General features: G+C 41.7%; 1 protein-coding gene and 1 pseudogene across 3 annotated transcripts in view; one reads left to right on the forward strand and one right to left on the reverse strand.

Moving 5' to 3' along the window:
* LOC139916070 (uncharacterized) overlaps positions 1-27,569 on the reverse strand; it is a 37,490-nt gene that overhangs the window by 2,306 nt on the left and 7,615 nt on the right. For 2 of the 3 annotated variants that reach the window (XM_078290820.1, XM_078290817.1), the window contains exons 2-5: positions 22,770-23,069; positions 8,713-8,991; positions 5,131-5,198; positions 3,156-3,286 (exon numbers count right to left, since the gene is read on the reverse strand). In XM_078290820.1, coding sequence (XP_078146946.1) covers positions 3,167-3,286; positions 5,131-5,198; positions 8,713-8,991; positions 22,770-23,069 — 767 coding nt within the window. In that variant the 3' untranslated portion in view covers positions 3,156-3,166. The remainder of the gene's footprint in view (positions 1-3,155; positions 3,287-5,130; positions 5,199-8,712; positions 8,992-22,769; positions 23,070-27,569) is intronic. The other variant, XM_078290815.1, reaches the window with a different exon arrangement.
* LOC144538473 (uncharacterized) lies at positions 17,939-21,977 on the forward strand (annotated as a pseudogene).

Consider the following 27,569-nt stretch of genomic DNA (forward strand, 5'->3'; position numbering starts at 1 on the left):
ACATGAATAATGTACTAAATTAATGCTTTCAGGTCTTTGTACAGCTTAAATAATTCAAAAATGCTGCTGTCTGGCTTCTTTTGAATCAGAATGTGGAATATGTAAATAACGCAATATAATTTTTCTAACCTTTTCTAATCCTTTGGGATATTGCCTGCCATGCCTGTGATTTTTTGGCCAGGTTCCTGTATGTTTTCAATGTGGGGTTATATAACTCTGGGTGCTCCAACACACAGAGAATTTACTTTTCCTCCATTCTTCAATTGTGGTGCCTACAATACTTCCGCCTCCTGTAAATGTCAGAATGCCATTGGACGCGCCTCATAGATAAGGTAATTGGCAGAACAATGAACAGTTGATAGTTGACGGGAAACTCCTGTGCCGGTAGGAGAGCTGATGGAACTTGAATGGATAGAATGGTCTTTCCCATCCCATTTCATGCACGAAAGGGTTAACAAAAGGCCAACATGCACCTGGTGTGTCTGTTCCTCCTCCCTTTAGCAAATACAAACCTGTTATTTACAGTCAAGCCATCTGCTACACCTGTAAATGAATAGCCCTGTTAATAGGGTTATTCACACACACAGCAGATGGCAAAATTTAAGCACAGGAGAAACCATAAAATATGTACAGCGCAGGGTATGAAATCCTGTAACATTTCACTCAAAAAAATTAAAATAATCGTAACTGGTAGAGCGTGTACAATTAAGGCAAAATCCTAATTGCAACAGCATAGGTTTGAATCCGGCCCATGCCCTTTGCTCTATGTCATCCCCTGTCTCTGTCCTGTCTTTCCTGTGACGGCCCCAACTCCCTCTGCCAGGGCTTGTGTGTCTGGGCGTGGCTGTGCAGGTTCTGGTGTGGCGGAGTTGGGAGCCATCAGAGCAACTGGGAGCACCTGGCCAGTGTTCTCAGGGGTATAACACCTGCTCCAACTCTGACTCTCTCCCAGAACCACGTTCTGTTTGACCGTCTGTTCTTTTCTGCATTATCCATACCCTCAAACATAAACGAAATCCTAAAGTCCTATTTGACACTATCAACAACATTGTCACTCCTGCACCCCCTGATGTGCCTGTATTTTCAAATGAGGATTGCAGTAACTTTCTCTCCTTCTTTGTGGATAAGGTTAGAGATGTTAGGGCAAGCATCATCCCCTCTTCCACTCCCCTTTCCGTCTGCCCAATTCGGCCGTCAATTTTGAACTGCTTCTCTCCCATTTCCCTGCAAGACCTCATTGATCTGGTGGGCAGTATGAAAACGTCTTCAAGCCCCTTAGATATCTTACCAACGTCTATGTTTAAAAATGTACTTAGGTCTATTGGTCCGTGCCTGGTGTCTATTATTAATAGCTCCCTGCAATCTGGTTGTGTCCCATCTTATTTTAAACATGCAGTTGTTCAGCCTCTCCTAAAAAAAACTAACCTTGATCCATCCCTGCCCAAAAACTATAGGCCTATATCCAAGTTGCCTTTTATTTCCAAAATTTTAGAAAAAGTTGTTGCCAAACAGCTCACTGCTGTTCTGAATGCACACAACATTCTTGACAAGTTCCAGTCTGGTTTTCGTCAGAAGCATTCCACTGAAACAGCTCTTCTCAGAGTCTCCAATGACATCATGATGTCTTCTGATGTGGGTGAATGTTCTGTTTTGGTGCTGCTGGATCTTAGCGCAGCTTTCGATACTGTAGATCACTGCATTCTGATCGAAAGGCTTAGGCAGTGGGTGGGTGTCTCTGGGAGCGCCCTGGACTGGTTCTCCTCCTATCTCTTGGATAGGAGTTTTTCTGTGTCGGTTGGTCCCTACATGTCTGCAACTGCTGCCCTGTCCTGCGGTGTGCCCCAGGGTTCTGTTTTGGGTCCTATCTTATTTGCTTTATATATGCTTCCCCTAGGACTGATTATTAGCAAATTTAAAGGTGTTTCTTATCACTGCTACGCTGATGATATTCAGCTGTACATCTCTTTTAAGCCAGATAAGACTGACAAACTGTCTGTTTTGCACGATTGTCTGAGTGCCATTAAGGACTGGATGGCCAACAACTTTCTACAGCTTAACGCAGACAAGACTGAGGTTCTTATTATTGCTTCAGACAGTATCGTTTCCAAGGTTGCGCAGTCTATTGGGTCCCTTTCCTCAACTGTACGGTCTAACCTTAGAAATCTTGGTGTTATTTTTGATCAGGCTATGTACTTTGATCAACATATTAAGTCATTGTCCCGTACATGTTTTTTCCATCTTAGAAACATTGCCAAACTCAAGTCTGTTGTGTCACAAGCTGAGTTGGAGATGATTATTCATGCCTTTATATCATCCCGCCTGGACTACTGTAATTCCCTTTTCACCTGCCTCAGTAAGTCATCCCTGGATCGTCTACAAATGGTCCAGAACGCTGCTGCAAGGCTGCTGACCAGGTCCAGCAGGACTTCTCACATCACTCCCATCTTAGCTTCCCTACATTGGCTTCCCATCAAGTTTAGGATTCAATTTAAGGTTCTTGTAATCACATATAGAGCCCTGCATGGTCAGGCACCTGTGTACATCTGCGACCTACTCCATCCCTACATTACCAGCAGGTCACTTAGGTCTTCTGACCAGGGCTTACTGTTCGTCCCTCGCTCCAGACTCAAAACAAAAGGTGATCGAGCCTTTGAAATTGTAGCACCTAAACTATGGAACGCTCTTCCACTGGACTTAAGATCTGCGGTCTCTGTTGACACTTTTAAAAAGCAGCTGAAGACTCATCTGTTCAGACTGGACTTTCTCTAGCCTCTTGTGTCTGTATTTCTGTGTGTTTTTATGTCCTTTGTTTTTATGTTTTATTGTTTCTTACTATTTGATGGTCTTATTTTAACTATTTTACTCCTGTGAAGCACTTTGTGACTTTGTTCTGTGAAAGGTGCTATATAAATAAACTTTACTTACTTACTTACTTACATACATTTCATTCATTCACTCACTACACTACTGACTCCACTGATTCACCTGCATTATGATGTGTAAATAAATTCCCTTATCTTTTGCTGGTATCTGCGTGTGTCTCCCGTTTTTGTTATGATCTTGGAGACGGTCAAAACAACTGTGATTGTCCAATAAAGCAGAAATGCCAATAAATACAACATAAATGCATTTAGAATGTCATTTGAAAGGGTTACCATGTTTGCTCTCAAACATTCTCAACAGTGTCTGTATCAGTCAGCGCCATGCGATGAACCTCCAGTTTGTCATAGACTGTCGTTAGATTGGAGCCTTCTACAGCTGAAGAAGAGTCTGATAAATTTCCTCCCTGGAGGAAAAATAGAAGCAGGGAGGGAAGAAAGGCATGAGTCAATAATAGGTAGGAGAAAATAAGAGAGACTCAGCCAGAGGGGGTGAATATGAGATGTCTTTTAGGTGATGTAACACACCCGCTGCCGGTAGGGCTGCCAGATGCCCGGTTTTCAACTGGACTGTCTGGTTTTCAGAAGCATTGTCCGGGTAATTCTGTAAATAATTATTTTATTACTTATATTATTTCCCTATCATTGGTGGGCGTCTGTTGCTTTAACAAGCTAAAAGTGTTTTGATAGGCTAATGACTACAGAAGGGGTAATCTCCACCAATCACAAGTGACCGTTTCACCCCACGTGGAAGAGTGTTTTACTGTGTGGGCTATGTAAGTACATGGCGCCAAAGTTTGAATAGATTACATTATCATCAGGCCTACATGATGGAGATAAAAAGGTAAGAGAAGCAAGTCTCTGTCTGTCTGCCTTTCTCTCTCTCTCTCGCTCTCATTTGTGCCGGGATTTTTCCGAAAGTTGTCAGAAGCGACTGTAGTTGTAGTTATGCTATGATCATGGTATAGTGATGATGCAATATGTCATTTAGAAAAATGTCAGCTCGGGATTAAGTTTTGTGAAAGACGCTTGCTGCTCAGTAAGATCATCAAAAGAAGAATTGCATATTTGATTAGGCCTACACTTTTTTCATCTTTTTTACGATTTTTTTATTCTCATTATATTTAGTTGGCTACGTAACATTTGTTCATCTCAGTTTATTGACAGTGCTTACTGTGCTACACACAGCATTGATATGACTGTAAGTGCTCCGCCTGAGGAGGCCAACTGTTTAAGTGAAATCATACAAGAAAGCAACGTCCACGCACATGCACGCACGCGCATGCACAAATGTACACAGCGCACACAATGTCCGGTTTTAACCAAGATGTAAATCTGGCAACCTTAGCTCGTGGTCATGGTGGAGGTCTAGTGCTCTTGGCAACAATAGCTGTCAACAGCTGACTGCATTCCTAAATGTACAACTTGGCCGTCTCAACTCAATTTGGTAGAAACTGTTCATATTGCCAAATAAATTTGATTGCTTTTGCGTTCACAGTGTCAGCCTGTTAGCTAGCTAACAAGCCTAACGTTAGTAGCTGCAAGTTAACATTAAGATTAGTTGAAATTAGTTGTCAAGACGCCCATGCACAGCCGCTTATGATCAGGTGCAGGTTGGTCGCAGGAATACAAGTCAGTCCATATAGAGGAATTATCCAACCGCACATTGTTAGACTTCGTTGTTAACTTACTCACATCTTTATTTTCTTTAGAGGATTAGGCTTGAGAAGCGAAAAATTTGTTTCGCCAGTTGCTTCCTCAGGTTCGCTCCTATAATTAACTAATTAACATTAGTTGCTTTGCTAAATGAGCCTGCTGTCTAGTGGAGTAGAGAGGCTAAAGACAGGACAGTTTGCTGTGTCACAGTAACCTACATTTGGAAACAAATCTACCTTATCACACTATTCATTTTTATTTCTAACATTAATGAATGGATCTACAGCCACACCACAACAATCTTCAAGTATCTCTCTTTTTCTAGCTAGGTTGTTGTATAGTTAGGCATTAAGTTAGACATTTGCATGGAACCAATTCTTCAGTGAACCTCCATGATGGAGCCAGAAATGTTTGCTAAAAGACTTCTGACGCAACTGTAAAGCCTCAACAACATACAGGCCAGTAGGCATAGTCTATTTACTTTAAGATAGGATAAACCCAGCAAACATTGTTAATGACAGCTGTGGTTAGGGAGACGAACATCATCATAATAATTAACTATTGCCTAAGGTGTGTTTGTGTGCAGAATACCAACCTGTCTGTTTCTCTCATCAGCAATAAGTACGTCAGTATAGACAACTTCTCCCTCTCTTTTTATTGAATCTACAAAGATATAAGATGAAAAGCAGTAAATGTTGGTGTAGCAAGTTACACTCACACACCACTCCTGTTAGCACATGCTAATGTACATGTCATACATTGAAACTTTTCATGTTATCCTTTAACCAGCAGTTTTACAGTGCAGTCTTATAGTTAACTGAAGAAATAGATTAACACAGACATGTATAATGAACTCCAAATGATGGAAGTTCAATTTACAGTTTCTGAAACTGGAAAACAGATAGGAGGCTGGAAGGCTTCTGAGCCTCTAATGTTAAATATTTTGGGGGCTCGTGTGATAAGAAAAGGGTCCACTGGTAATAATATGGCAAACAAAGAGTTTCGGCCTCATGGCCTTCAAAGGGGTACAGAAGCCTGAAATTGGATCTGGTTAACTAAGGTTAACTATGGCGACTAAGGTTGGCTGCACAGCTCATGTCTACCAGCACAGTTTAGTGTCACGCTGAGATCACCTCATATAAACACTTTGTGTTGCTTATATACAATTTGGGTATTACCTGAGAAGCAAACATACACAAACATGAGGTGACTTGTCAGCTTCTAGCCATTTATATTTAGAGGCGAGAGAGAAAGAGAGATTGTGTGCATTAGATGCATGTACAGTATATATGCATGTATTTGCGTTTGTGTGTGTGTGTTTTATACCTTCTGCTTTTTCCAGCCAATACAAACACAACAATGCAACTTCCTTTTAATTAAGGAAATAACTGAAGTGTGAGACAATGTAGACCATAAAAAGTTCAAAGCCGACCTCTACAGCTTTCAATGCAGCTGAAAGCAGATCAGAAACTAGACGTGTGTTCAAGACCTGACTAGTCGCCCTGTTATTTAGTCTGTGTGTGGCTTTCTGTCTGATGCAGCATGTCTACATGACTGACTGATTCTTCACCACTGTAGGATTACGAGATAATGATGAAAGAGGAACAGCCTCTTTCACATGAAAGAGCCTGAGACCTAATACTGTGTGGAACAGCATTCCACACAGTATTAGGTCTGCTGATTCAGTCCGTGCTTTTAAATCTCGCCTTCAAACCCATTTTCATAAAATTGCTTTCCCTAATGACAGTAGTGCTCTTTACATGTTAGTTATGGACACAACTAACATGTAAAGAGCACTACTGTTTTTACCATTGTGTTTTTGTATTTTATTCCCTGTTTTTGCATTTTTTTAATTCCAGTTTTATCATTAAAGGATAAGGCCGGTGTTTTTTAATGCATTGCTTACCGTCAACAAATCCTATGAAAATAAAATCAACAATGCGTTTGTTCTACTCCCGTTACTTTCTGACTTCCCACGTACCGTTTTTAGCCGTCAACCCAGCCGTCACTCAAGTCATTGGCTCCAACTGTAAGCTAAAAACCTTGAAATACAGCTCACAAAGACATAGTTTCAATTTTAAAAATCGCTAACTGTTACCACGAAAAGTCAGGCTATTGTAGTTATTACCAAATCAAATTCAAATGGGAACAAATTCTTCATTACGCCAGGGACTATTTTCGGTGCTACGGAACTACTTTCCTGAGATCGCAATCGTGTTTACAGCCGGCTTATTAAGTTGTTTGAGGAAAAAGTCGGCCGGCCCGGTGCATCGTGATGATGAAATATGTTGCCCAGAGCAACGGCATGGCTCTCTGACGTGTTTTTAACCGTTTTTTTAATACAATGGAGTTCTATGGCTGCTGGAACATGGCTGCATTGGGCACCGGCTACATGGACGAGACTTGCTGGCAAAACAAAATCATTGCTGATTTTGTTATTTTCATAGGATTTGTTGACGGTAAGCAATGCATTAAAAAACACCAGCCTTATCCTTTAAGTTTCTGCATTTATTCTTGTTCTTGCATTTTATGTTTCTGTTTTTATATCTGTTTATGTCTTTGTATTTTATCCTTCTTTCTTCTGGAAAGCACTTTGTGCTCTATGCTTGAAAGGTGCAAATACAACTTATGATTGTAAAGAGTGAACGCCATACACATATTTCAGTTTTCACAAGCTATTGTGAAATGAAATTGTAATCCCTAAAAAAGTCACTTTGAAAAAAGTAACACAAGTGGATTACATATCATCCTTCAAATCCCCTGTCTCTCTTTCTGTACCCATGACTTTATTCAACAAGGTTGGAGACTGTTGGAGAAATTGTGAAATAAAAAAAGATCAGTAACACTTGCCCTTTAGAATCACATATGCTTATAGTGCTACCAAAAAGTTATCAAATATATCTCAAACACAATGAGGTATTCGGTTAACGGTCAGAATTAGTGCTTTTCTCATCATAACGTATCAGATCAGAGTACTGCAGTGTGCACAAGGTACACAACATCCAAAACTGGGATGAAAACATGGACAGATGTGAAACCAAAATGACAATGACCCCCAGTCATTACTGCTACAGAGAGCTATCAGGGAAAAAAACATGTGTTCGGTGGTTTCCACCATGATAAGTGTCTTATTTCCTCTGGCCTGCAAAACAGGAAATTCTGTGTTTACAGCAGATTTTTGTCAGCCGTTTGAGATCATGTGAACCCAACTTATCTGTCAGTCCCTTTGGATTACTTAAATGGAAACCAAAACGTGCATGCTGACATTTCTGAGTAAACAATAAACTATAGTATAGGTTAGTGGTAAGGAAGTATTTGGGAGTATCAGATGTGGAAAGTACCATCTCTCCCCTGATTAATCAATGGGGCAGAACGCAGTGTGGGGGAAGTGTCAAGTTCCTTCTGTTGTCAGATGCTTTCTCCACACTATGAAATCATACACAATTAGCCTTTTTATACTACAGCAATACTAGTGAGAGCATTATTTGCTATGGTCATGGTACAGTGGTGATGCAGCCAGGTCCAGCCAAGTACCATTGGCATCACTGACATGCCCATAACCAGCTCAAAGAACGCTCCCTAAACCATTACTGCTCTGTATACAACAGTTACCAACATATTTGTACTGTCTGAAGTTTTCTCCAAAGTAGAATACATACATGAGAATAGAAGTCAGAGCAAGAAAGATCTCATATTATTTTTTCATAAAGTATGACTAGCTGTATTTAATTAAATGTTAATGATCAGCACTGATGCATTTTTGGCCAATCGATTCACTTGGCTGTAACTACATTTTCTATCAATTTAAATTAAAGATTGGTCCTTTAAGATTTTGGAGAGCAATGCCATTACACACATAAGAGACAAATGTTACAGTATAAAATTATGAGAGCTGAATATCTGTAATCAAGCAGTGAAATAAGAACAATTACACAAGTAAATAATAAATACCTGCCTTGTGATTGTCTGTCCCTCTTTCTCTTCCTTCTCTTAAAATACATCCCAGTGATGATAGCGGCAATGACACTTGGAAGTACAACCATGGGAATCAGGAGTAACGCGGACTGTCTCTCACCTGTCAAAAAGATTTACAATGATCAGCAAAATTATGCGCCATTGAGAAAAATCTTTGGAAATCTAAAAATTTTATAAAAAATTATGGTGGATTTTGCCTTACTTGTCTCATCTGTATTGTTTTCCTCACTGCAGAATGTCTTGACGTTGACTGGAAGTGTCTTCTCATCAGCAGGGTTGGCAGCCACACATCTATAAGAGGAGTTGAAGTCTTGCTTGTCTACAGTGAGAGGCAGAGAGGGACCAGTGCTGGTCTGGTTCAGTATCTCCTCTCCTTTGATCCAGTACAGCGTCGTCTCATGAGCCTTCTCCACAAAACATACCAAGGTGCAGCTGTCAGCGTTCACTCTTGATCTGTTCACACCAGGCGTTGGTGCAGGTTCTGGGGAGGAATTTGGTGTAGATTCAAAACAAAGAATTAAAGGAATAGTTCACCCAAAAATGAAAGTTCAGTCATTATCTACTCACTCCCATGCCAGTTGAAACTCTGGTGAAGTTTGTTAGTCCATAAAACAATCTTGGAGCTTCCGAGCACAACTTCGTAGCAGTGTTCTCCAAAAAAACTGAAGTCATTAGGGACCGATCTTTAGAGTTCCGAAAAGAGCAGAAAAACAACAGAAAATATCCATAAAATTACTCCATACAGCTCTTGTAGCATAAACCAAGTCTCCTGAAGCCGACGATCGCACAGTGAGTGGAAAAGACCGATATTGACGGCATTATTTAGAGCAAATCTTCACTACAGCCGAAAAACGTTCGAAAAACGTCGCGTGTGTGCAGTCGTGAATCTCCTCCACTGTTTATACTCCTAGTCACACAAACTGAAAAACTCTGCTGAAAGTGACTTTTAACGCTATGCACATACTTATCAGACTTTCAAACATCGGCACACTCTAACACTATACATGTAAATTATTTCACATATCACATTGTAAACACGCGTTGTACACAGCAGTCGGCTTCAGAAGCAGTAATTCCACTTTTCTTTCCTGGACTTTTGGACGGTAATCCTCTGAGGAGAAAGTTCACTACACAGCCGGACTACACGGAAGGATTTAGAGGAGAAATTGGCATGCAGTGATTCGCCGGATCATTGTGAAAAGTCACAGATTCAGCAATGACGCTGGTCACGGAGCCTCACAGGCTTCTCTCTGCTGAACCATTCGTGAAGACCTCTCACTCAGATCATTTTTTAAATGTCGGCACTGGGGAGAGAAGCTACAACAGCTAGGAAACAGACCAAAGATCGAGTGGAAGGTCCAAGTGAAGCTCGTTCAGTTTGTGTGATGTAGCCCTATGACTAGGAGTGTAAACAAGGAAGTGGAGGAGATTCACGACTGCACACGCGTTATGTTTTTCGAACGTTTTTCGGCTGTATCAATATCGGTCTTTTCCACTCACTGTGCGATCGTTGGCTTCAGGAGACTTGGATTATGCTGCAAGAGCTGTATGGAGTCATTTTATGGATATTTTCTGTTCTTTATCTGGACTTTTTGGAACTCTAAGGATAGGTCCCTAACGACTTCAGTTTTTTTGGAGAATGCTGCCACAAAGTCGTGCTGGAAAGCTGCGGGATTGTTTTATGGACTAACAAACTAAACCAGAGTTTCAACTGGCATGGCGGTGAGTAGATAATGACTGAATTTTTGTTTTTGGGTGAACTATTCCTTTAAACACTTTAATCTTTAACTTTAATCTTCACTTTGCTTGAAACACGTCCCATGGTGCATTGTGGTGATGACATATAGACCTAATTAACTATAAGTTTATTTGAATGAGATCTCAGCTCTCTGGCTCCCTAATTGATCAGCTGTTTTCTCTTCTATTGAGAATACAGTATCGTTATGCTACTTGGCTAACAAGCTAATGTTAGCAATTAAACCGTTGGAAACATACCTATAGCATCTTACATACATACATATAAGCTTACAAAACAATGTGATTTATTATAAAATACAACAGTATGTGTTGTCTTGTGAAAATAAGACAACCTCACCATACATCACTGTATGGTAGCAGTCCATGTAAGCTAATAGATGAAGAACCCAGGAGCAGTGTTGCTAATTTTCTTCAACAAAAAGTTGTCTAAGTCACTAGAATTTACCAGATGAGGTTATATACTAATTGATGTGAATATATTTGCTACAACATGCGACAAAGGTCCCAGGCTCGATTCTAACCCAGGAAGTCGCAGTTACATGGTATGGTATTATATTTACATTTCCAAGCATTTACATTTTCTGTGAAGCCTCTCTGAGGGGAAGAAATTGTAAATAAATTAATGAAACAAAAGGAAAAGAAGAAAGAAAAAGAAAAAAGGAAAAAAATACAAGGCTAATCAAAAACAGAACAGAAAAACAGAAACTCCACAAAGAGGTAGGGCAGGATTGGACAGAGTACAGCACACAAAGTAAGACAGAGGACAGGGACAGACAAGACACAGACTGACAGAGAGACATGACAGTTTCTGACAGGTCTGGTGTCTGTTGAAAGTTTTTGAGTAAATAATCACATAGATATAAGAATGTAATACTATAATTATATTTCAAAATAAACCAGTAATAATAATAAAAGTCAAATTTGTCTTGGTAAACTCATAAAAACATAGACACAGTTGTGCAAAAGATACATTTCACACTAGAATTGAATGACTTGAAACATAATAAATAGCACAGAAAGAGCCTAAAAACATATGTAGCATAAAAAGAGCCTAAAAATAATAATGGGATCAACACCAGTTTGCCAGATTAGAGACCTCCCTCCTGTATACATTCATCACCATCAATTATCAACCCTACCACCGTGGTATCATCTGCAAATTAAATTACATTAACAGTAGAGTGTCTTTCAATCAATGAGAACCGTGTGGACTCAATCAATGAGAACCGTGTGGACTCAATGAATGAGAACCATGTTTGTAGATTAGAAGAACCAAGCGCATTTCTCGTTCATCGCTTGTTGACCTATATAATATTACAAAGGTAGGAAATGCTACAAATAACTAAACAAAAACAAGGCCAAATAAAAAACAAGTATGAATTAAAAACAACACTAAAGTGAAATAATTTGAATCTGCATAAGCTCCAGCTCTACACTTACGTCAAAGAAACATTTTAGCAGTTGAATGGTGAGTAAAACAAATATAAAAGATGTTTGTTTTCATAAATATGCAAACAAAGTATATGACACACAGTAGTTTAGGATGTAGCCTAAATGACTGGACTGTTTCTCTAACATGATTTAAATTTGTGGAATAGGCAAAATTATTTACTTAGGTGCAGGAATGCAAAGTGTGAATTAGTCAGCTCGCTGGTAGAATTACACATATCTGACTGCTTATTTGGTTGCAGTCTAAACATCGTGTTGGTTAGCCAGGAAGCCAGACTCACTCATTCACTCACTGAGTCACTCACTCAACAGCCCATCGTTAGCCCATCGAAGAGCCGGCACATGCGCAGCTCTCAGCTCAATTTCCTCAACCCACTCACAGCTCCTCTCCTTGCTGCATGTGGCACTGTGGAGCCGTGAACGAACGACTCGTTTGGCAGAGGGAGTCTTGACTCCCAGTTCCTTGTTTAGAGTTGTTCGCCACAAACTAATCATTCATGGATCTTCCATCACTATAGGAGTATAGGAAAGGAGAAAGGCAGCAGCATTGAGGAGCACCAATGTTGAGGGTGCGAGGCTTAAAAAAGTTAAAAAGGCTAGAATCCAACAGCACATTAATCCCCATGCCAATTAGCTTCTGAAAGTGCCTTTGGGGAACTATTGCATTGAATGCCAAGCTATAATCTACAAAGAGGACTGATGCATATGTGGTAAGATGTTGTAAAATGTGATGGAGACACAAAGGCAAACTGGTGCTAGTCCAGTTGAATACCAGACAGATACTTTTGCACCAGGCATTGAATGCGTCATTTTTAGTTTTACACAGTGCTTTAAGGTCTTTGTTGAACCAGGGCTTGCTGTTACTATAGACAGTCACTGTCATGGAGACAAGACAGACCTCCTCATAGAAACTGATGTAAGATGTTACAGTCAGCCAGTTCATCCAGAGTGCAACAAGAGTCCTTAAAGACATCCCAAATGAACAGACAGTTCAATGTAATTTCCTGTTTCTATTGTGTACTACTCTCAGCAGTGTCCTTGCACAAATTTTAAACTGAGTTTGAAAGGATGGAGGAGATTGAAATCATAAGGGAATATTTTAACAAAGGACATTCATATGATGTAATTCTCGATATGCTTTCAACATATCATGACATTAAAATGTCCCGTGGAACCCTGAAAGCACGCTTGAAAGAATTAGGACTGAGGAGACGGGGCGGCTACTCTTCAACAAGTGACATCAGAAGGTCCGCCTGCGCGGACCTGGACAGATGTTTGGATACAGAACTATGTGGTTGACTTTAAAGCAGAAACATGGCCTCTGTGTTAAAAGGGAGACGGTAATGCCAATGCTTCATGAACTGAACCCACGCGGAACCTTGTTGCGGACACGACGTAGGTTTATTAGACACACTTACTATTCTATGGGTCAGGATGCGAATTGCCGGGGGGGATGGGGGGGATTTCCCTCCCTCTGCTTTTGATATCCCCCCCTCTGGTCATTCATTTTTATTGCCGGTGGGGATACGTTTTATCCCTGCTTCTGGTCAGACTGAATTAAATAAATGCATTTCCTATGCCCAACAGTTAGATTGCGCAATGAAATGCAATTGCAGGTGGGGACACGCTTTCCCCCACTCTCTGGCATGTTTTATTCTGTCAGTAAATTAAATACATGTATTTCTCCAATATGACAGTACATGGCGCAAACAACTTCCAAAAAAAAATGCATGGATTATAGAAGGTGCGTTCTTTCCAGCTCATAAATTTGTAGAGCTGTGGATAAAAGAAGGGCGACCAAGTGTAAAAAGAAAAGGAGGTCCGTCATCAACACTAATTGTTTTGCTAAAAGAACGGTATGTGAGAAATCTTTCTTCCTTTCGTCAGCATCGCTGCCGTCCACAAACACGTGCTGACTGGCACACAGCTGGCATCACCTGCGGGCCAGACGCATAAAACTGGAGATTCAAGCCAAAGCAGCCACTGTATTACGCACAGCCATTACGCACCGGCACCGCTGTATATTTTGAGCCATAATGGCCCGATTGATCAGACCAGTAGGTCTGATTTATTATCTGATGTGCGTTATTCCTATTCCCACATTACTGTACGATATGGTGACAATATGTAAACCTATTTACTCCACTAGAATAGAAATCAGGCTTGTAGAAAAGGGATGTTAACGCACGCATGTATTACATTTAAGGCTCAAAATAAAATGTCGCACAAATTCCCTCTTTTATATTATCCTTCTCTTTGCCACATAGCTATATCACACTCACCGGGAGCTGACGCAAGCATGAATGAGTGTATGCAAACATGCGCATTCTCCTACTCAGAATCTCTCTCTCTCTCTGTGTGGCTCATATATGACATGCGTATATGGTCATATATGATATATATGGACATATATGGATAGAACTCGTTGGGGAACAATAATATGTGTATGATAGGAGTTTGCACTTGTATTTTTCCCCCCCCTTAATATCCCCCCCTCTGTTTTTTTTTACAAATCGCACCCTGCTATGGGTTCAAATTACTTGTGGCATGTAGACGGGTATGACAAATTACAGTTTTTGCCAATTGCTTACACACTGAAAGTGAATGCTTAGACAAAAGCATCAAAACCTTAACTTTTGTAGCCATGCCTTAAACAAAGGCACCAAAAGTACAAACACATTTTCTGCTTTGCACTTTGTTTGCAATTCTGCAACACACTTCTTGCAAAACACTACACACTGTTTCTTACATTAGACACTTCGTTCAAAAATGAAATCTCTTGCAATCATTGGGAAAACACTTCTATTCAAAATGCAAAACATACCTGAAATTGGCAACACCCACACACACACATGAAAACACTTATACACTAATTGAACACCAATCAGTCTGAGCCTTAGCACTACAAATAGGCCTCAGGTAAGCTCACCTCTTTTGTGAGAACTTGCAAACATGGAGGCAGAGAGAGAGAGAGAGAGAGAGAGAGAGAGAGAGAGAGAGAGAGAGAGAGAGAGAGAGAGAGAGAGAGAGAGAGAGAGAGAGAGAGAGAGAGAGAGAGAGAGAGAGAGAGAGAGAGAGAGAGAGAGAGAGAGAGAGAGAGAGAGAGAGAGAGAGAGAGAGAGAGAGAGAGAGAGAGAGAGAGAGAGAGAGAAGGAGGAGGAGGAGGAGGAGGAGGAGGAGGAGGAGGAGGAGGAGGAGGAGGAGGACAAAGAAGGGGACCAGGCAATAGACGGAGACATATTTCCGACGACATTAGGGCCACTTTGGTGGACCATGTCATAAATCATGGCCTGACGATGAGGGAGGCTGGGCAGAGAGTCCAGCCCAACCTGAGTCGCTACACGGTAGCATCCATAATACGGACATTTAGACTGAACAGGTATGTCTTCAACTTTCTACACTAGACTGTACCTATGTAATTGTTGCACATCATTCTGCATCACAGTATAATACAATGTAGTCCTACAGTATTAGGTCTGTGCTCCTCAGTGAACAAATAACAAAATAAAAAATAGGTATAGTGCTGTGAAGTACATGTAATACAGTTTTGATGTTACTGTGTACAGTATGACAGTAGAGTATGTAAAAAAGAACCTAACCAATGACATCATGTTCTTGCATTTTCTACAGAACTGCCAGACGACCTCCTGAGGGTGGAAGGCAACGTCTGTTCACCCATGAACAGGAACTGGCCATTGTCAATATAGTGTTGGCAAACAACACCATCCGCCTACATCAACTGCGAGAGCAAATCATCGCAGATCACGCAACATTCCATAATATCAACCGTGTCAGTATATGGGGGGGGGGGGGGGGTCTGTGGGGGCACCTGCCTTGCCTGTAGCTTGTAGTTTTGACTGAATGTGTCTGACCCAACCCAAGCCCCACCCCCACCCCCATCCTTGTGTGAAAATGTAGACATTGTAATCCTGTGTTTTGAGTTACACCATATTCACGGTACAGTGTATGCATTTTCTGTTACAGAGAGTCCTGGACTTTGATGCAGCTGCACAGCCTCATGGGTTCATTTTCATTGATGAAGCTGGATTCAATCTAGCTAAAACCAGGCGTCGGGGTCGAAATGTTATAGGACAAAGAGCCGTTGAATGTCCCTGGGGAGCGCGGGGGAAATATCACCTTGTGTGCCGCCATTAGTCTGCAAGGAGTTCTCCATCACCATGCCACCCTAGGTCCCTACAATACTGCACACATAATCACATTTCTGGATACACTACATAATGCAGTTGTACAGGACAGACCAGAGCAGCCCAGGTTTGTTGTCATCTGGGATAATGTTAGTTTCCACCGGGCTGCTCTGGTCCGGGACTGGTTCACCAACCACACTAACTTCACAGTTGTATACTTGCCCCCTTACTCCCCATTTCTCAATCCGATTGAGGAATTATTTTCGGCTTGGCGTTAGAAAGTGTATGACCGGCAACCACATGCCCGCCTGCCTCTTCTGCAAGTAATGGAAGAGGCATGCGGAGACACTGAGGTGGGGTCAGTCCAGGGTTGGATACAGCACGCAAGGCCATGTTTTCCCCGTTGCCTAGCCAGGGATGACATTGCTTGACGTGATGTGGATGAGGTGATGTGGCCAGACCCTAACAGAAGGCGGGATCCATAAACCATCCACCCCATCCCTTACAATCTCTTACAATACTATTTTTTGTTTTACCATTGCACTGTAATTTTACTGTAATTATTTTTGTTTCCGTGAGTTTACAGTAACATATTGTATTGATTACTGTACTGTAATTCTACTTTTCTTTGTGTCTTTTTGTTGTTGTAAAAACCTGCAATGACAAAAAAATAAGCTGTATATATTTTTTTCTGAAGCCTTTCTATTTTTGTGTTGATTGAAATTTGAGTAGATGTACTGTACTGGAACAATCTTTCACAGAAGCCTGTATGAAAATATTAAAAAGGTATACAAAGTACTAAAGACAGCAGTGTTTTGTATAAAGTACATCAGTGTGTTGTTGCTGCTTTGAAAGAGTAATTCAAATGGTGCATGTGTGTATCATTTTGTTGCAAAAATGCCATTTTGAAAAAGGATTGTTAGGTTTTGATTGCAGTTTCATTTTGATATAGAAGTGAGATGTTTATCTCCAAGTGTTGTGTCTTATTTGGCTTGTGTGTAGAGTTTTGACACAATGAGCCAAATTCCGCAACAAGTGTGTAAGCAATCACAAAAACTGTAAAACCGTTTGGCATTGCAATATCTGGCTGTATAGACGGGTTCTCCCGCAGAATCATGTGGCTCAAATGTGGGCCAACAAACAACAACCCCGAAGTAATAAAAAAAACAACTTTCATCTATTATTTCACCATCTAAGGGACTTCTGTGTAGCTGACCATTCTAGTTAACTTTAACACATGCCCAGAGCATCATCAGTTGCCTGACAGCGAAACAACCAATCACAGCAGCGTAGAGTTTAGAGCATCCCTCTGGCTGATCCAATCTAGCACCAACCCACCTTAACACATCCATTGAATAAACTCTGAATTGACTTGGGTTCTGTCCAATCACAAACAAGAAGTGTTGTCCCACCCTTTCCGTAATCTGAAATGTTGTTGTGTTTTGTGAAATGTCGTCGTGTTTTCTGAAATGTTGTTGTGTTTTGACCCTCAGGGCCACCGTACAAAACAGTCTTTCAGCAGATCAACAGATTTGGGCGACCATGTGTTACAGTTTTTTCTGATTGCTTAGGCACTATCTTTGAAACTATAGGCTATTTTTGCAAAACTCTACACACTAACCACAAAACCTTACACCAAACCAGCAAAACATTATACATCTCTTGCAAAAGTAAACAATTCTTGCAAAACTCTTCAAACTCTTTTAAAACATTGTGTTTTTGCGTCAATACAGTACACACAAACCATCATTTGAATAAGCACACGAAGCACCAACTACGCACTGATAGTATAAATGAAAAACACTTGTGGCTTTTGCTTTTTCTGTGTGCAGGGCATAGCAGTTTGCAATACTGTAAAGTTTTGTCATACATGTAGTAAACACACATACAAAGAACCTAACCCTAACCCTGGATCAGACACAATGCCCTGTGAAGACTGCCAGCTGCTCCAGAAGGCGAACAGAAGCATAACTAACCTCAAGGAGGACATCCGTAGACTCTCGGATGAGCTGAAAAAGAAAGATAGTCTCTTGTCCAGCTTCATTAACACCGCCTCAGGCTAAAAAGATATCAGTGATGAACTCGGCTATATCCGACACCATTCTGTGGGATCCAGTAACCCATCCGCGACCCTCCTCCTGCTCGACTCCCAGTCACCCGGCAACCTGGACCGAGGTAGTGGTCAGGGGCCGCAAGAAGAAGAAGAATGGTCACCAGGCAGTCTCACCACCTCCCCTCAATCTTTCCAATCCCTTTGCGATTTTACAGAGCGAAGCACCGATACATCCAGCGGATCTCTCCGTGGATGCAGCCATCGACCCGCGCTCTGCTGCTGGCCCGAGGTCTGGAAGAGCTGCGCCTGCGGCTGCTTGCGCCTTCCAAGCTCAATCCACCGCTGGCTACAACGGCAACAACGCACCAGGTTCCTCCTCTGCTGCAGCGGCCGTCTCCCATCCTGCCACCGCGGATCCTCCTGTGGTCACCTCAACTGGCTCCTCTTCCACATCACGGCCTGGGAATTCCCGGTATCGCTTCCCCAGGCAAAATGATTGGAGCACCGAGGTGCATCCCCGGTTAGATCTGCCACCACCACTGCCACAATCCCCTTCTCTGCCTTGTCCCTCGACACTGATTCTTGGAAGCTCCAAGGTAAGGAACATCAGAGCCAAAGGTGCCCACACGTTCTGCTTTCCTGGTGCCTGCATTCTGGACATCCGTGATAAACTATCTTCTGTCCTAAAACGCCATCCGGTGCTCCAACCTGGTCATTCACGTGGGATCAAATGACGTCAGCAAACAACAGTCGGAAATCCTCCGTGTGGACTTTCAACAACTCATCTCTGCCCTAAAGGACACTGGGAAACGCATCCTCATATCTGGTCCAATCCCGTCCCTTGGGCGGGGCTGTGGTCGTTTTTCCCGTTTACTGTCACTGCACACCTGGCTGAAAGGAGAATCCAGTGCAGCATGAATGAACCTGGACTTTATTGACAATTTTGACCTGTTCTGGAACCGGAGCCAACTGTACAGACCCGACGGACTTCATCCAAACCTGCATGGGGCAAAGCTGCTCTCTGCAAACATTGTCTATGCATTGGTTAACCTGCAAAATGCCTGTCAGACTGTCTGAGACAGTCCATGCCACCATGAGGTAACCCACACATACGTTCAAAATAATGTTCACTGCCACTGTAAATTTACTGGTAGGGTTCCTGTTACAAGTGACATTTCTGCAACATCTGGCCAAATTCATCCCCTACCAATCATGGGGCATGGACTGTCAAACTCACATTCAGCTGCTCTACCTGTAAATCACATCCCAATCTGTCTAACACTCAGACACTGTACTTCTGTCTCTAGAGTATCCCGTTCAGTAAATTATGACAATCTTATTAACATTACACACACTATAACTCCATCCTCGCCTCCCCCTCCCTCCAAATTGGTCTGCTAAATGTGAGATCGCTGTCAAACAAATCATTTATCTGTCAAGATTTTATTGTGTCCCAAAATCTAAACTGTTTCTTCATCACTGAGTCATGGCTCACCCCTGATGACCTCTCCCCTCTCATTGAAGCCACTCCTTCAGGCTACTCTCACTTTCATCAACCCAGGTCACATGCACGAGGTGGTGGGGTTGCCGTAATTCACAAAAATGCCCTCAAGTGCTCCATTATCTCTATAGGCCCCTTTTCATCTTTTGAATTTCTGGCTTTTGTGATAGATAGCACCCCGCCGGTTTTCTGCCTACTAGTATACAGACCCCCTAAGCCCAATATTGATTATATCAGTGAATTCTCTGATCTCCTCTCCCCCACATTGCTCCGAAATATGACAATATTCTCATTCTCGGAGATTTCAACATCCACATTTGCTGTCCCTCTGAAGCCATGACCCGTGATTTTATAAATTTACTTGAATCCTTTGGTCTCCAACAATCTGTGAATGGCCCAACCCATGTTAAAGGCCATATCCTAGATTTAGTTCTCTCCTCAGGTCTCTCTATCTCCAACCCTGTGATAGAAGTTTTTCACCTATCTGATCACAGGGCAATCATTTTTGACCTCGATTTGCCACACGCTTCTCCTGGCCGCCCAGCTCTTCTCCGCTCCCGCATTCTAAACTCTTCCACTGCCACTAGGTTTGCAGAAGCCTATAGAGAGGCTTCCATCACTACCAGTATCGAGGCTGCACCATCTCATGTGAGCACAGAGGAACTTGTCTCATTATTCAACAATACTGTTTCGGCCACCCTTGATTCTGTTGCACCGGTCAAAACTAAAAAACGTAAGCCTTTGGCCTCACCGTGGCTTAATAACAGTAATATTAGAGAAATAGGGAGAGCATGCAGAAGGGCAGAGCGGAGGTGGAAGCGAGATAAATTGCAGATCTCATTTCAAATTCTGAAGGATCTCTTGGATAAATACCAGCTGGCTGTCAAAAATGCCAGAAACTAAACTTCTTTAGAGACAAAGTACTTGATATCAGAGCTAGTATTAGTCCACCTGTAAATAGCCTATCCATCTCCTCTGAGAACACTGCAGTTCTAAATTCCCTTACTTCCATCACTCTACCAGAACTTGATCATATTATCTCCTCTATGAAGACCTCCACCTGTTCTCTCGACATTATTCCAACGAAACTCTTCAAAGAAGTTATTGGCACCATTGGCCCCAGCATTCTTTCAATTATTAATAGCTCTCTGGAAACCAGCCATGTTCCCCAATCTTTCAAACATGCAGTGGTCCAGCCACTTTTAAAAAAACTGAATCTAGATCCTTCAGTCCTCAATAATTACAGACCAATCTCCAAACTCCCCTTTCTTTCTAAAATCCTTGAAAGAGTAGTTTTTAACCAACTGCTGTCCCACCTGGCTCAAAACTGCATTTTTGAAAAATTCCAATCTGGTTTCAGAGCTCTTCACAGTACTGAATCTGAATTACTGAGAATAACTAATGACCTCCTTCTAGCTGCTGACTCAGGTAACTGCTCCGTCCTCTTGCTCCTAGATCTAACTGCAGCCTTTGATACAGTAGATCATTCCATTCTCATTCACAGGTTAAACTATTGGGTGGGGGTCTCCGGTTCTGCCTTAAACTGGTTTTCTTCATATTTATCTAACAGATCTTTCAGTGTCTCTATTAGCGACTCATCTTCTTCCTCTGCCCCCATGTCCTGTGGTGTCCCCCAAGGTTCCATACTTGGTCCAATCCTCTTCTCCATCTATTTGCTTCCGCTAGGCCACATTATTCAAAAACACATTTCTTTTCACTGTTATGCGGATGATACACAGATCTACCTCCCCCTAGAGCCTAATAACTACACCAAACTAACTGACCTCAATAACTGTCTTCAACACATCAAATCCTGGATGGCTGCAAACTTTCTTCAGCTCAATGAGAATAAAACTGAAGTTATCTTATTTGGACCACAGCATTTGACCAACATGATTTCTCCTCATCTTGGCCCATTGGCCCCCTCTGTTAAACCACATGCAAAAAATCTTGGAGTCATATTTGATTCAGGATTGAAGTTTGACAAACAAATCAATCAGGTAGTAAAATTAAGCTTCATGCAGCTCCGCATCATCTCCAAACTCAGATCAATTCTCTGTACTTCTGACCTGGAGAAAGTCATCCATGCCTTCATATCATCCCGCCTTGATTATTGCAACTCGTTATATTTTGGTATCACTCAGTCTTGTTTATCCCGTCTCCAACTAGTTCAAAATGCAGCAGCAAGAGTTTTGACAAGGTCAAAAAAGAGGGAGCACATTACTCCCATTCTTGCCTCCCTACACTGGCTGCCTGTTAGCTACAGAATTGATTTTAAAATCCTGATGTTTGTTTACAAGATGTTAAATGGTTTTGCCCCCTCTTACATTACAGAACTCCTGTCCCCATATCACACTGTCAGAGTACTGAGATCGTCTGACCAAAGACTTCTGTCTGTCCCGAGATCCAGGACTAAGTGTTATGGGGACAGGGCCTTCTCTATCACTGCCCCAAAACTATGGAATTCTCTTCCTCCCACCATCCGATTCTCCCCCACTATTGAGATCTTCAAGAGTCATCTTAAAACATACTTCTACTCATTAGCTTTTAACTGTGCCTAACTTAACTTAACTAGCTCAGGTATTTCTCCTGGAGTCTCTGTAGGTCTGTGTTGTCACTTTGGGCTTTGTGTGACCATGTGCCTTCACTATTATTATTATTATTATCATTATTATTTATCATCACTCTGATCTTTTCTCCTCTTCTATTGTGTTTGTTTCCTTCTTTTGTTTTGTTTTCCTCTGTGTGTGTTGTAAAGCACTTTGGATCAACTGCGTTGTGTGTAAAGTGCTATATAAATAAAGTTGAGTTAAAGCCAACAGATTCCAAAGTGACTTGAAAAGACCAACATTTACATCATTATTTAGCTGAAATCGCCACTCTAGCTGTTATTTCAAAATGCGTCAGCTAAATAATGGTGACTTGGTGTTATTTTGTGGGGAGGTTGACAGGTGTGAGATCTCCTAGAAGGCAGAGAGAGGGAGATAATGGAATGCTGTGATAAAGAGATTTTGAAATTTCAGTAGTTGCTGATTTAAAAAAAAAAAAAAAAAAAGGATGTGTGAGCTGCCTATAATGTAAGGGCTTTTGATGTATCCATGTTGCACTTCACAGCCTTATATTTTATGTTTTTTGCGGAGGGTCTGGTGTGCTGTAAAAAGAATGGGATATTGCTCCATAAAAACCAGAGTTGATCTGTGCAAAATGACAAAATTTCATAGTTCCTAAGTATAGAGGAGAGAAGTGTCCTCCTCCCATTTGCACTGGCTGAACTTGGCTTGTTGCCAGAGAAAAAAACTTGCGCCAAAAAATCTAAGAACAAGTATTGTAAGTTATTAGCAAATGTGACTTACCATACACTGTGAGTTGATATAATGTGAAAACACCTCCTCTCTTGGAATCAATTGTATAAGTCCCTGAGTCATTTGTCTGCAGTCCTGTGATGGTAAACAGTCCAGTGTTGTTGTCCCAGAGAAGTCTGTACCTGAAACTTTCCTCCACTATCTGGCTTCTCCTGTCAGTCACCAAAGCAATGTTCTTTCCTTGATATAAAAGAAATCCAAACTCCACAATAGGGTCAGGTAGAGTGATGAATCCTCCTTCAGTACGTGTCAGGTTCTTCTTCACTTCCTGTGTAGCAGATGAGCTCATTACTGTAAAATAATGAGTGATACAACAATCAGGTGAAAGCCAATGATAGAGAACATGTAAAATCAAGAAATTAAGACAGATACTCCCCAATTTGATCATTTTCATGATATTCCTCTGCATTAGAGCAGTTCAGCCAAAGTCAGAAGCCACATAACCAAGAAAGACTACTGTGATGTTATTGAGATGCACAACCTGGAGCTGGTCCATTGACACGCTAGACTCTCTTAAAGTTTGTTTGAACTTGAGAAAATTTACCCATATCTGCAGAAAATCCTCTGTGGTGCTTTTACTGTCTTGTTTTCTTCCTTATTCAGAATATTTTTAGTTGAGTTGTACAGTAAATTGGTGGTGCATCACAGTTTTGGGGGTGTGGCTAACTCTAATGGTAATGGTAGCTGTGGGGGTCAATATTTAATGTAAAACACTAAATAGCCTACTTGTAATTTTTTTATATTTTTGCCATGAAAATGATCAAATTTAAATATACTGATACTTTGATTATCCTGAGAGAATTGTGGAAATCTGATTTTTTTTCTTTAAAAAAACACTTTAAAAAAACACAGCTGTGGTACATTTGCATAAAACATTCGTCATCAACGTGAGTCCGTCCGATGCACTTTATCGGTGAAAATGCCACAAAAGAAGAACAATGTGCGCCTTGTGTGAGCGTCACTTGCGCCTGTTTGCCTCACATGCAGTCATGCTGCAGATGTGCAGAAGGCAAGCTGGTCGCACAAGGTTTCTGAGAAGACAGGCAGACATATAGGCCTATTTGTAGCAGAAGCGCATGCACTCATTGTTTTTGTAGCATCATGGATGTGTCACAGTTTTATCATTATGGACACCCTCTTAATATTTTTTTGGTTATTTAAATAGTATTTTGTTACTTATACAGATTACCTACAAGCTCACCTGCTCTTCTCTGAAACAGCTCTGCTGTAATACCAATTTTAGCCAGTAGATTTATTGGAAGCAGGCTTATATTAGAGACAGGCCTTTATTTCTAATTCCCTCTGTTTGATAAGTATATTTGCTCATATTTTAGTACGAAGCCTCCTTGTTTTCTGACCTGCTTCTGTTGGGGTTCGTTAGGTAGCCGTTTTTTTGTTACTGCAATGCATTACGATAATTACGGTAATCGACGACGGCATGCTCCAGAGACTTCCGCCGGCCGAGCCGTCTTGTGGCACTTGTACATTACTACAAACTACAGTTACAAACAGGCAGCAGGAGTTTACCGGTATCCACCGTTGTTTGCATGTAAGCTGAAGCTAACTGACGCTAACTGAAGCTAAGAATAGAATCTATACAGTTATATCATATCCCCGTTTATTTCGATGCATATGCGCGAGCTCAGTCCACCTGACAGCCCTCTGTTCTGTCGGCGGAGAGAGAGACACAGACAAGTATGGAGGTTTCAGCGCGCCGAGGCTTACTGCCGACGCTTACTGCCGACGCTTTCCAGAGTTTCCCAGGGGCACGGTTCCGGTCAGTGCCGATAGCTGGGCGCCGATGTGTTCCCGGTGATCTGGCCGAGATTTCGGCGGGGGTTCGACGCCGATGCGTCACCGGGCGTCCGGGGCTTGGATCGGGAGGATCAATGCAGGCCGTGGGCGCGGTGGAGAGGACAGCGGCGGAGAGAGGAGACAGACACGGTCCAGCCATATACTAGGTTTTGACGTAGTCTTGTTTCCTTTGTTTTTTTCCCAGGCCTGTATTTGAGGCCGGCCTTTATTTGTTCGTGCCGACCACGGCCCCGGCCATTATCGGAGACCCAGCTTTTAATTGACTATTAGAGGAAATACGGTAATTTCTGTAATTTTAAACCCACCCACACAGATCAAGCGATTCCTTTATGGTAATTCAGCCGATTGGTGCACATTACAATAACATAGGGATGTTTAATAGGAGGACACGGAGACCGTTTCCGATCGCACAGTTTACAAATCCGTTCGCACGGATTTACACATCTAGTTTTTTTTCTACCATGTGACCCCAGAGGGGCTCCGTACTAGGAGGAGTCTGGCTAGTTTAATATTTTTTCCATTTCCTAAAGATGGAGCCTACTGTGCTCTCTGAATCCTACAATAGTTCCTTGGACTTCATGGTAAAGTTTCTGGTCTGACATGCACTGACATTTATGGGACTTATATAGACAGATGTGTTTCCTTTGGAAATCATGTCCAATCAACTGAGGTGTCCACAGGTTGACTCCAATCAAGCTGTAGAGACATTTCAACAACATATTCTGAAATTTGGATTTACTTTAACTAGGAAGTAGGGATGTGCAGAGAGCCCAGTATTTGTATTTGTATCTGTATTTGTTGAGGCAGCAAAATTATTTGTATTTGCATTCGAATAAAAGTGGAAATAGGCGTAACAATCCTGTTTTTGTTTTTATTACACTTCTAATTTTAGGATATTAAAGTGTTAAAATCAGTGTTCTTCAATAAACTATTTTGCAAAGGAGGGTTCCCCACAGCAAGTCTTGAACGCTGGTCTCCCAGACCACAGACAACTGCACTGACCACTCAGCCAAAGACCAGGGGCCTCATTTATAAAACTGTGCATAGGATTCACGCCAAAAGGTTGCGTACGGACGAAACACAGAAAGTGCTTACGCACAAAATATTCTGATTTATAACACAGTGCGCACGCACGTCCTACGCCGGTTTCCCTTTATAAATCACAATCAACTCGAAATGTTGCGCACGTGCGCGAGCCTCATACTTACGCCCCTTAACTCCCACAATTAACCATATATGGTCAATGAAACGCCCTGAATGAATACTGATGTGTATGTAAATATACTTGTCATTCCATTCTCTGTGTGAGAAATTGGCAAAGCCGGACCAGACAGAAAAGAGAAATGTCCCCGGTGGCCTCAGTTCGGGCGTCACCAACCAGAAACAGTTTGTTGAGTGGCAACATGTCACAGCAGTATTTAATGCTGCAGCTCAGAGAGGAGAACCCTTTATAAAAATAAAAAAGAAATTGTCCGATATAAAGGTTGACGCCAAGAAGCGCATTGGACTGTTGTGTCAGCACCACCAGCGGGGCGAGGAGATACCGGAGCTCTCTCCTCTTGAACGTTACACCTCGATGACGGGGGAAACCCTATTTAGTGGCATTGTGCCAGAAAAACAGCGTGGCACTGACTTAACGTTAGAGAGGAAGATGAGATGCTGCTACGATACCCAGGTACCGTAAATGTGCCTTTTGTTTTTGGAAAGAGTGAACGTAACCACGCACTCAGCATTTCACATTCATTTAATTTTAATAAAAAACGCATAGACAAGTTCTGTATTCTCGTTTTCTGACTCGGGGATCAGACAGTGTGCGACCGGGGTGAACAGCTGGCTGTAGAGGACGCTGCGCCTGGCACCGGCGTCTCCAATGCGCCCCGTGCGTCATAACGCATAATTATTTATTACCTTGAGACATCCAGTCCAATTGCCTAACACCTTGAATTTGTCAGATTTAATTGTGACAAACTGGGTCTCTGCTAAAAGACTGTAATGCACTTACTTGAGACTAATTCACACCATGTCAGCCTATAATGACATGTAGATGCTTTTTGGACAAATGATCGGCTTTCAAACTAAAGCAACAAAGACACTATTTAGTTGTAGCCTTGACGTTCTTCCGACAAGGAATATTATTATTAGAGGGGTTTCTAAGTTGATGTGGAGTCGGCCTGGAAGTTAACTGAGTGTAAAATGCCACTTTTTGCTTTATTTTACTGCTTTGCTATGTCACTCGCCGTTTCCCACTGTCTCCAAAATGTGCGCACGCATGGGTCAAAGTTTCCGTGGCGGTGCGCACATTCTCCCATCAAGTTTTTTATAAATCCCAAAGTTTGCTTAGAAAGTGGCGTACGCCTTCTTTTGTGTGTACGCAACGTTTATAAATGAGGCCCCAGCTCTGCCAGACACACAGACCTGCAGCTATTTATACATCCATGACACATAGACAGACAGAGCAGAGCAGAGGAGAGAGATGGAGACAGCAATTTAACCTCGCTACGCTACGAGTCCCGACCTGTGCGCTGTTATTTGACATGTATTGTTTTTCTTCCCGAAAACAAATAATTTTGAAAATATTTGTACGAAATAAATATTCGTAAAAACCCACTATTTGTGCTTTTCCGAATACCGTATTCGGATTCGGCTCCACCCCTACTAGGAAGGGATTGAATACTACTTAAATCATTTCAGCTTTGAATTTTTTATTAATTTATAAAAAAAAAAAAAATTCAACAAATCATGTTCATCAAATCAACTTTTGGGTTATTGTGTGTAGATCAGCGACAAAAAAATCCTAATTTTATTGATTTTAAATTGGGGCTGTATCAACCAAAACCCAGCAACACTCTGTCACTTATAACTCACATCAGAAGCACTTTTCATGTTACAGATTGAGATCCAGTCATGCTGACCTGGCTAAGGTCAGCAGCTAAATTTGTTGTCAGAGCACACTTTGCCATGCTTTCCCCTGTAGCT

The sequence above is a fragment of the Centroberyx gerrardi genome, chromosome 3 (genome assembly GCF_048128805.1).
Source record: "Centroberyx gerrardi isolate f3 chromosome 3, fCenGer3.hap1.cur.20231027, whole genome shotgun sequence".
In the NCBI taxonomy this organism is placed as follows: Eukaryota; Metazoa; Chordata; class Actinopteri; order Beryciformes; family Berycidae; genus Centroberyx; species Centroberyx gerrardi.